Source organism: Doryrhamphus excisus, chromosome 1 (assembly GCF_030265055.1).
Source record: "Doryrhamphus excisus isolate RoL2022-K1 chromosome 1, RoL_Dexc_1.0, whole genome shotgun sequence".
Classification (NCBI taxonomy): Eukaryota; Metazoa; Chordata; class Actinopteri; order Syngnathiformes; family Syngnathidae; genus Doryrhamphus; species Doryrhamphus excisus.
In genome coordinates, this window is record NC_080466.1 from 1,764,863 (window position 1) to 1,776,092 (window position 11,230).

General features: G+C 40.3%; 1 protein-coding gene across 1 annotated transcript; it reads left to right on the forward strand.

Moving 5' to 3' along the window:
* The first annotated feature begins 1,150 nt into the window (after nt 1-1,150).
* On the forward strand, nt 1,151-5,389 carry inab (internexin neuronal intermediate filament protein, alpha b). Its single transcript, XM_058089720.1, has 3 exons — nt 1,151-2,224; nt 2,609-2,733; nt 2,837-5,389. Exons 1-3 carry the CDS (start codon nt 1,184-1,186, stop codon nt 3,111-3,113), a joined length of 1,443 nt encoding a protein of 480 aa, XP_057945703.1. The 5' UTR covers nt 1,151-1,183; the 3' UTR covers nt 3,114-5,389.
* The last annotated feature ends 5,841 nt before the right edge of the window (nt 5,390-11,230 follow it).

An 11,230-nucleotide genomic window follows, 5' to 3' on the forward strand; every position in this document is an offset into this window, starting at 1 on the left:
ATGAATGGAAGGCATTCGTGAAGGCGGAGACTCTTCCTGTCTATCAAGAGGGGGCGTGGCTAGCTGTCGTCACAATGCACGTGACACAGGTTATGACATCTTTACAACAAAACACCATGAAGATAATAATAATAATAATAATATGAATACAGTACTAATTATAATATCATTAGAATATTGTTTGACACTCATGTTTTGCTATTTCAGATTTACTTTGTGTTTAGTGGCGTAATTACTTTTACATTTACATTACAAGCTATAACGCTCTTTGCTAACTATATATTTTTGTATAAGTTGTTGTCTTCTTTTTACATATTAGTATGCGGATTATGACTGGAAAGGGACAGATTTAGGCTTTTTTTTCTTTGTGCATTTTTTGTTTTTTTGTTTAATTTAACAAGGTGCTTTCTTATAGCTAATTGTTTAAGAATACACACGCCTTATTAATTGCATAAGCGTGGCATTTGCCTTTGAGGTTTTGTTTGTGTATTAGATTTATAACAGGATGTAAATGGGGGGAAAATTGTTGATGCAGGCTTGTATCGAAAACATTTAAATATTGTACAGTCGATTAATGCTTAAGTTATGACATGCAAAGAAAGACGTAGCCTTCTTTCAAAGCAGTTCTTCGTTTGTCCAACAGAGGGAGGCAAAGTCATATTCTTGGATGCCTTGTTTGCGGGTGAACCATATCACTCACTAACGACTTAATATAAAACAATAAAAACATGGACAAATTCGTGAATTTGGTTGAATTTGTTGTTATGTCAACCCTATTTAGTAGTTGTGGAGCATCTTCAAATGGCAAATAGAGGAGACAAGAGACAACCTGTGAAAAATAATGATGAAAATATCGGTGTACTCGGTTGAGACATTGATATATTTGCGTTATTTTGAGGGGACAGCAAATTACAATGAAGAGGCATCTGAGGGGTGTGGCCCCTTTTATTAGGTACCGTGTATGCGCATTAATGTACGTATATCAAGCATATGTAGCCAATTATGTGATTACGTCTCCTAAAGGGACATAAATAAATAAATAAATTAGTTTTTGTACAGGTGGTACAATTTTTTGTCAAACTTGCGCACTTTGGTCACCCCTGTATTAATTAATGAGAGGACCGCCCCCTCCTATAAGAAGGAGACGCGCCCACCGCTCTGTTCTGTCTTCATTCCAACCAGGATGAGCTACGGATCTGAAGTCTTCTCCTCTTCTTCCTACCGAAGGATCTTCGGGGAATCTCCCCGCTATGCTTCCACTCCGTCGCGGACGGCCATGTCCTCCCGGGGGGGTTACCGGTCGTCCTCGGCATCCCGTAGCAACGTCGCATCCCTGGGTTCATACAGCAGGAAGCCGGGGCGCTCCTTCTCGTCCATGCCTGTGGAGACCTTCGACCTGACGCAGAGCAGCGTCCTCAACAACGAGTTCAAAATCATTCGCACCAATGAAAAGGAGCAAATGCAAGGTCTCAACGACCGCTTCGCCATGTTCATCGAGAAAGTGCGCAACTTGGAGCAGCATAACAAAGTCCTGGAGACCGAGCTGGTCGCGTTGCGTCAGAGGCAGGCGGAACCGTCCCGCCTGGCCGAGCTGTACCAGCAGGAGATCCGCGAACTGCGCTCCCAGCTGGACGAGCTCAACGGGGAGAAGTCCCAGCTCCTCATCGAGAGAGACAGCATCGAAGACGACCTCCAGAAGCTCAGGGGTAAATATGAGGACGAGTTCCGCGCCCGGGAGGAAGCGGAGGCAGCCCTCAAAGCCTTTAAGAAAGATGTGGATGACGCCACCATGGTGCGCCTGGACCTGGAAAAGAAGGTGGAATCGCTCCTGGATGAAATCAACTTCTTGAGGAAGGTGCACGACGAGGAGGTGGCCGAGCTCACAGATATGATCCAGGCTGCTCAGGTGTCCGTGGAGATGGAGGTCTCCAAGCCGGACCTGACCTCTGCTCTCAAGGAGATTCGAGGCCAGTACGAATCCATGGCATCCAAGAACCTGCAGTCCGCCGAGGAGTGGTACAAGACCAAGTTCGCTGACCTCTCCGAGCAGGCCACCCGCAGCAACGATGCCATCCGCGCCAGCAGGGAGGAACTGAGTGAGTTCAGGAGGCAACTGCAGTCCAGAACCATTGAGATCGAGAGCCTCAGAGGCACTAATGAATCCCTGGAAAAGCAGCTCAGGGAAATGGAGGACAGGCACAATGTCGAGATTGGAAGCTACCAGGTAATAAAATTGTATTATTACTTAGCAATCTATTATTTATTTAAAGTAAAATATGATTAATTGCGGTTTTGGCGACTGTGGGCTCTGTCCGTGGTGCTGAATTTCTCATGGGACGTATCAGCTCAGCAGCTGCAAGTGACAACGCCCACGTCTTTATGTCCCAAATCGGCAGATTGCTACATATATTAGGCACGATTTAAATGAACAAGATAGTAAAAGGCTTCCTGAATGTTTTATATACCCGCACTCTATATACAGGATTTGAATTTCTAATAATTTCTCATTTCTAAATATATTTTTACATCCTTTTTACAGTCAGTCTGGGCTCAGGTTGTGCATTGAAGAGGTTTTTGTCAGCAAAATATTGATCTGTGTTTTTCATAGGACAACATGGCTGAATTGGAGAACGACCTGAGAGCTACTAAGAGCGAGATGGCCCGTCATTTGAGGGAGTACCAAGACCTGCTGAATGTCAAGATGGCGCTTGACATTGAGATTGCAGCATATAGGTAATAGAGTTGGAGCATAATGTAAAATATAAGAAAAATACAAATGCAAATATGCTTTTATTCCTCCTTTCCAATCCCCTCATTTTCATTTTTACCTACACAGGAAGCTGCTGGAGGGTGAGGAGACCCGCATAGGGACAGGGATCACCTACTCCAGCCCATCCATTACTTCAGGTGGCGGGCAGAGTTATAACTACCAGACCCGCATCTACACCAGTTCCGGTAAGAGTGGCAAGAGGGAAGGCAAGGATGAGAGCCAGTCGCAGAGCAAGCCGGGAGCCAAGGCCACCCATGAGGTCTACGAGGAGACGGTGGTCACCACCAAGAAGGTGGAGAAGCAGCAAGACGCCAGTGATACCTCCACTAATCAGAAAAACTAAGCCTGTTTTTGAATCATGCAATTCCCCTCCTTTATTTATTTCAACCAAACCCAGGCTCTTTACACTCATACACCACCATAGGAACCTGATAGTTTGCCTTCTCATGAACATCTTATAATGATGTGTTTGATTCCCACATATTAGCACAAGGAAATATGTAGATTATTTTTTAATGTAGCTCTTATTTTCTTTTAAAATAACAACTGGAATGGATCGTAACTCCACTATACCAGTCACTTTATTCAATACAACTTTATTCAAAACTTTCTTTGTTTTTCCATTCACACATCCAAGAGAACAAGCACTTAGCCAGAATAGGTTAGACCTGGTCTTATCAAGTACAGTAGTCAGTTTAAGAGTAGATCACAACCGGTTTAAGCACCACTACCCACAATTCCAGGAAAGGCATGTGTGCGACCACTATGCATATAGGTCAAATATTTGAAATAAACTGTAAACTCAAATGATCACAAAGATAATACAGTAAACCTCGGATATATCGGATTCAATTGTTGTTCACTGGTTTTGTCCGATATAAGCGAAATCCGTTATATGCGTATACCGGAAAATGTCTGTTTTACGCATATATCGGATTTATATCCGGTATATGCATAAATGGGATTTTATCCGTTATAAAAAGGCACTTCCTTGACTATGTTTCCAATGTACCTGGACGTGCAGGCAACGCTGCAAACGCTGCAAATGACGTCGTATAGCGGCCTGTCACGATTCGGCGAATCGGAGCGCCACGATGCGGCCATCCGATATATGCCAGGGAAATTTAATGGAAATGCATTGGAACGGGACTGGAGATTTTGAACGAAATAAGCGAAATCCGTTATAAAAAATCCGATATATGCAATGAATTTTTATTGGAAATGCATTACAGAAAAATCGGTTCTTTTTTTATCTGTCCGTTGTGAGCGAATTCCCGATATATCCGAGGTTTACTGTACTAGATGTGATGCAATACTTCAGTTCGGTAAGGGAGCGCCCTATAGTTGGCTCAGTAAAGCCATCGACTATAATCGTGGCTTGATGATGATGTCGTCGGTTAACTCGCTCTTCGCACACATGTCCAAATCCATTTTTTGGTGCATCAATTTACATGCATGAGTGACCTTCCTGAATGACAATAATAGTAGTTATTTAAATGAGCTAAAGTATTAATCAGGCTTAATTTGCATGGTATATGTAGATGTCATGCTTAATGCGTAATGCAAAACACTCATCGATGACTCCTTTCGGCTAAAATGTGACTTAGGCTACAGATGTTAAGTAATGAAGATAAGGATGAAAAAGATGAGTTTGAGAAGAAGAACGACGCGCAAGAGGCTGTATTGTAAATGCGTACGACGAGATGTGTATCCATTTTTTTTTTCCCCACCGTTCACGATGACGCTTAAATGCCCATTTGTAACCCACAATGCATATCACCAAGCCGAAAGACCAAACAGCAGAAATGCAGCCCGAAGTCACCGTCTTTTCAACGTAACTGCTCTCTTTGGGAAACTTTGGCCATGACTGGAAAAAAAAATGTCTGTTGTAGTTTGACCTCACCGGTACAATAATGGACTTGTAGCTTCTTCTTCTTCTGCTGCTGCTGCTTGCTCACTGCCAGCTTCAACACAGTAACCGACCACGCCCTGACAAGCTGCACTCACACATCAAATGAACAAAAAAAAAAGAAACACACAAAAAAAAAAACGCGTAATAGTATGACAGAATACGGAACGGCTTGTTTTAATTGTGGCTTAGCGATTTAATCGGCATCTCAGTACTGTAGTCAGCGTGTATTTGTTTTCTCGACGCAGTGGCCTATCCTAACAAAATATTAGGTCTATAGTACATGCAAATGTATGTACATTATATTGCATTCAAGAGTAATAATGGTTCACGGTGACTTTAATAATCACACTGTAAACCAAATACATTTAACAATCCCACCACCGCAACACTGCCAAAAATAAAAGCACGCGGATCATAGCATCACAATACAAACAGTGTGTCAAAATGTCCAATGCAAGGATCAATATTTTGCCATAGACTAAATACTGTAGGATATAAAAATGCCTTAAAACACCAGCAGCTTTGTATCTGGCCATGTGTGTGACGTGAATGATTCTGTTCAGTGGAGTGTTTAATCACTAGCGTATTATTTGCATTTATGATAGACTTTAGGGATTGAATGTAGTTGGTATGCTATTCTCTTTACTGTTTCAACTTGCTACGTGTTGCTGTGAGACACCATATCAATAAAGACTTGGCATTACTGAGGCCGGCCATGCTTGTTTTATTGCTGTGTGTCGTTCTGTATTTTTGGGTGCATCATTTTATTGTTATAGATATATTTAAAGTCCAAAACTCGTGTTTTCAAAGCATAATTTCGCATAAGAATTAAAAGTATAATAAGTATATTCTTTTCCTGACACGGGTCAATAGGTCAGATGCATATGACAGAGATGATGGATGATGTGCTGCTGTACAATGGGGGGGTCCTTTGTGACACAAGCCCCTCTAACACACCACGCCCTATAGACCTTGAGCATCGGAGGCCCGTCTGCAAGTCCTTCCCTTTTTCTGCCTACCGATTGGGTGGGACAGGCTTGGTACTTGGTGTGAATGTGCAATGCAGGGTGTAGTCCGACAAAGATTTATACCTCTGCAATGCTCCCAGCAGATGGTGTGGTAAGGGTTAGCCACTAAAAAAAATTGTTTATATATTATATATATATATATATATATATATATAGCTCTTCAGCACACCTTAGCCCCTTCTTCATAACCACAGAAAACACAAGAGAGTATTAAAACACATGAATAATAGCTGCTGTCTTGTATAAAACGTGATCTCATTTATAATATCCGTGCAGGGATTCATTTGAGATTCATAATAGCTTTAAATATACTATATAATCGATGTATATAAGTTAAACCAGGGGTCTCAAACTCAATTTGAGACCTAGGTTCTGGGTGAAGCCGAGCCGCATCAGGTTTAAAAAAAAAAAAAAAAACGCATTTATTAAAAACTGGAAAAAAAAAATCAATAAAAAAACTATCTTCAATGCTTTTGCTTCTGCTTTGTACTTTGGTTCCGGTTTTCCACACCAAAATATCTGATAAAACATTCCACTGTTCTCAAATATCTTAATTTTTATTTTTCTTAACACAAAATAAGATAAAAAACATAAATAAACAAATTAAAAATAAAGACAATAAATCAATCAATCAGTAATAAATAAGTAAAATAATAATAAAACAGCAAATAAGAAACCACATACAGTTGGTAGAGAAATTATTTTTTTCCGATTCAAATGTACAGTATTAACAGTTATTTAACCTTTAACATAAACATTAATGAAACTTAATAATTGTACCCAATTAGCAAGTTAGCATCGTAGCATCTCAGTTCCATCTGGGAGCAGCGTGGTAACTTTAACAACATGTTTGATGAGATGCTTTATCTTGACGTGTATTTTACCTTTTATTCCAAATCATTTCCTGCATTTATTTGTACCCAGCGTCATATAAGCCTTTAGCTTCATTGCTAATCCAAAGCAAAACAGGGCGGGGTAACATGGTAGGGTAACAGTATGGGCGGGGGCAAAATCATGTTAATTGTGTCCGGTGTGCACACAGCTATAAGGTGTCATTTCAACATTAGACTTTGGTATCAAGGTGGGGGCCTCAAAGTAGCGTCCCGCAGGCCAAATGCGGCCCGCGGGCCGCAAGTTTGAGACCCCTGTTTTATTTTTTTTTTGAATTTTTTTTTTTTTAGACAACATTAGACTGTGGTATCAAGGTGGGGGCCTCAAACTAGCGTCTTGCGGGCCAAATGCGGCCCGCGGGCCGCAAGTTTGAGACCCCTGTTTTATTTTTTTTTTTTGAATTTTATTTTTTTTTAGACAACATTAGACTGTGGTATCAAGGTGGGGGCCTCAAACTAGCGTCTCGCGGGCCAAATGCGGCCCGCGGGCCGCAAGTTTGAGACCCCTGTTTTATTTTTTTTTTGAATTTTTTTTTTTTAGACAACATTAGACTGTGGTATCAAGGTGGGGGCCTCAAAGTAGCGTCTCGCGGGCCAAATGCGGCCCGCGGGCCGCAAGTTTGAGACCCCTGTTTTATTTGTTTTTTTTGAATTTTTTTTTTTTAGACAACATTAGACTGTGGTATCAAGGTGGGGGCCTCAAACTAGCGTCTCGCGGGCCGCATTTGAGACCCCTGAGTTAAACCATATGTGTGCTGTTATATATTTATGTATTAAAAACCTGCAACAATCCTCCCCTTTTAACAACCTATACACAAAAATGTAATTCCTATCTTTTTATGGAGTGTGCCTCACCTTTTCCTCCAAAAAGGCTGAAAGAAAAATATGTTATTTTTATTGCCGGTGTTCCGTAAAAATTTGCCATTTTTGGAAGCTCTGTTGCCAAGGTTCTGAGGACTCTATACTATTTCTGGATGCACAGCATGAATGTAATCACTGTCTGGCTGGGTATTCACACACATGTCCACACATGAACACGGCTTGTGGCGTCATTTTTTTCTGGAGTCTTTCTTTGGCTCTCATCAGGGCTAACGGTGGCCGTGCCGATGCAGAAGCAGGTTTTATGATCCATCTGGTGATAAGTGTCAGTGCGAGGAGGTTGCCGGTTGCCGATTGCCGATCGTGTGCGATCCACACTCGGGCGCTGGGTTATAAATTTCACCTGTTTGTCAGCATCTCGGGATCAAAGTCATTTGTCTTCTGTACGCAGCAACTCTGCAGACATATTAAGGGTGAATAACTGTGACCTCTCTCCGATACACAAGTGGTGGTGCTGTCAGTCGCTGAACAAGGTTGCAGTCCAACTTTGATGAAATTTAGGAAGCTTTTTGAACAGGATAGCTGCATATTGCAGACACTTACACTTACAATGAACGCCATTAAAAACCCCTTAGAACCTTACATTAACATGTTACAGTTGATGCCCATATATTCATAATTCACAAGAAATTATTCATTCATTTTCTACCGCTTATCCCAGGGGTGGGCAAACTACGGCCCGGGGGCCACATCCGGCCCGCCAAGTGTTTGAATACGGCCCGCCCAATCTTTCAAAAGTATTTAATTTAAACTCGACATACAAGCTGGCATCATGGCCTGAGCCAACCTTTTGATGGTTGTATCAATTTCGTTGTTTGACATGGTCAAAAAAGAGACACAAGCACATAATAATAGTAAAAATTAAAATAAAAATTATTATATTATTATTATAACTATTATGATTATTATATTTATTATATTAATGCTAATTATTAGATTAATTATATATAATAATATTGTTATATTTGCATATTTTACATAATAATAATATAATAATGATTATTTTAATTTTATTGTAATTATTATAATATTTTATTATTTTTAAAATATTTAAATATAAATATAAAATAATAAATAATAATAGCAGATTGCATGACAATTTTACAGATACAATAATACCAGGTGGACTGTTACGTGTAAAATATATAGTCTGCCCCCCCCGGAAATTTTGTTATATCAATGCGGCCCGCGAGTCAAAAAGTTTGCCCACCCCTGGCTTATCCTCACGAGGGTTGCGAGGGGTGCTCGAGCCTATCCCAGCTGTCTTCAGGCGAGAGGCGCCGTACACCCTGGACTGGTGGCCAGCCAATCACAGGGCACATATAGACAAACAACCATTCACACTCACATTCATACCTATGGACAATTTGGAGTCGCTAATTAACCTAGCATGTTTTTGGAATGTGGGAGTCCCCGGCGAAAACCCACACAGGCTCCTAGCTGTGAGGCCTGCGCGCTAACCACTAGGCCGCCGTGCCTGAATGGATACAACAGTCAATCTTATTTCAAAGGATCTAAACCAGGAGGAGATCATCAATGTGAAGATAGCAGAAGCGGGCCATGTGTCAAAATTTTTTAATTTTTTAAAATTTTTTTAAATTAATTAGGGGCGTCTCAATTACCGCTGTTTTTTTTTACCATCCGCTTGTCATCCTCCCTCGAAAACTGTACTGTAGTAGTATATGTTTTTAGATACTTGATGTCATTCTGGGGCGGCACGGCGGCCGAGTGGTTAGCGCGCAGACCTCACAGCTTGGAGACCAGGGTTCAATTCCACCCTCGGCCATCCATCTCTGTGTGGAGTTTGGATGTTCTCTCCGGGTTTTCTCCGGGTACTTCGGTTTCCTCCCACATTCCAAAAACATGCTAGGTTAATTAGCGACTCCAAATTGTCCATAGGTATGAATGTGAGTGTGAATGGTTGTTTGTCTATATGTGCCCTGTGATTGGCTGGCCACCAGTCCAGGGTGTACCCCGCCTTACGCCCGAAGACAGCTGGGATAGGCTCCAGCACCCCCGCGACCCTCGTGAGGAAAAGCGGTAGAAAATGAATGAATGAATGAATGAATGTCATTCTGGGGTGGCACGGCGGCCTAGTGGTTAGCGCGCAGACCTCACAGCTAGGAGACCAGGGTTCAATTCCACCCTCGGCCATCTCTGCATGTTCTCCCCCGTGCATGCGTGGGTTTTCTCCGGGTACTCCGGTTTCCTCCCACATTCCAAAAACATGCTAGGTTAATTAGCCACTCCAAATTGTCCATAGGTATGAATGTGAGTGTGAATGGTTGTTTGTCTATATGTGCCCTGTGATTGGCTATATTGGTTTATATTGGCTAGATTGGGATAGGCTCCAGCACCTTCCACGACCCTCGTAAGGAAAAAGCGGTAGAAAATGAATGAATGAATGTCATTCTGTCATTCCTTCATCTTCAGTGTTTGGCATAAGACATAATACATAACAGCTCAACAATCAATTTCCTGTCTTTCTTCCATTTTTGTGAATGCCTTCTCCTCCAATTTCGGATCAACATTTTCAATTGACACATTGAAGAGTTCCAGCTTCAGTAACACATTCTTTCTCTCTTTAATTGCCAATGTTTGATTTTGAGTTGACGCTCGGGAAAGCGTTTCTGCAGACAAACAGCTGTAAAAGAGTTGCATAATAAACAATGTTGCATAATCCAGGCTTAAAAACAATACATGCATCTCACAAATAAGTCTCATAATGTTGCTGGATTTGATGCCTGGTGTTTTTTTTAATATTACCAAAATATGTATATAAGTTGACAAAGGGTACCAACCTCCACTGATTAACAGTAATACTGTATCAAACAATATAATGTTTCACTAAACACCAAGGCAGACTGTTTCAATGCATTATTCATGTGAGTCATCCTACTGTTTGGCTGAATGACAGATGTTAATATTAATTTCAGTCTTTGTGCCAGTGAGCAAAGTGTTAATTTGCTGCTGTTGCCTTGGAGTCTGTTGCTAGCATCCTTCTGTGCTCCGGCAGCCTTAGGGAGCGACTGCTTTGTGAGCAATGGAGAGGTCTGAAGTGAGGCTTAACGCAAGAGAAATAAAAAATAAGAAATAAAAAAAATAGAAAGATCACAAATGCGTTAGACATTTGACATCATTGACTTTATTAGATTAAGAAAGAAAAGATGTATTTTGCACAAGATGACCTTCACCTCCTTGCCTGGCGGAAAATGCTGAACCATTTGAGGCAGGCGTTGCGTCCCTTGATGCTAATAATAGCAACACCGGTACAGTCAGACAAACAGACTGACTGGCGGAAGATGATGTTTCCAGAACAAATACATTTCTCATCCCCATTCCTGACCTTTGCAGGAGATTCCCTGTTGATGGAAGGAGTGGCATTGTTTGAATGGACAGAAAAAATACATTAAATTTGCAGGAATGCTCTTTTTTCTCATATATATATATATATGATATATATATATATATATATATATATATATATATATATATATATATATATATATATATATATATATATATATATATATATACATATATATATATATATATATACATATATATGAGAAATATATATATACGTATATAATATAAATATATATATAATATTATATATATATAAATATATATAATATATATATATAATATAATATATATATACACATATATATGAGAAATATATATATATATAATATATAATATAATATATATAATAAATATATATATATAATATATATATAAATATATA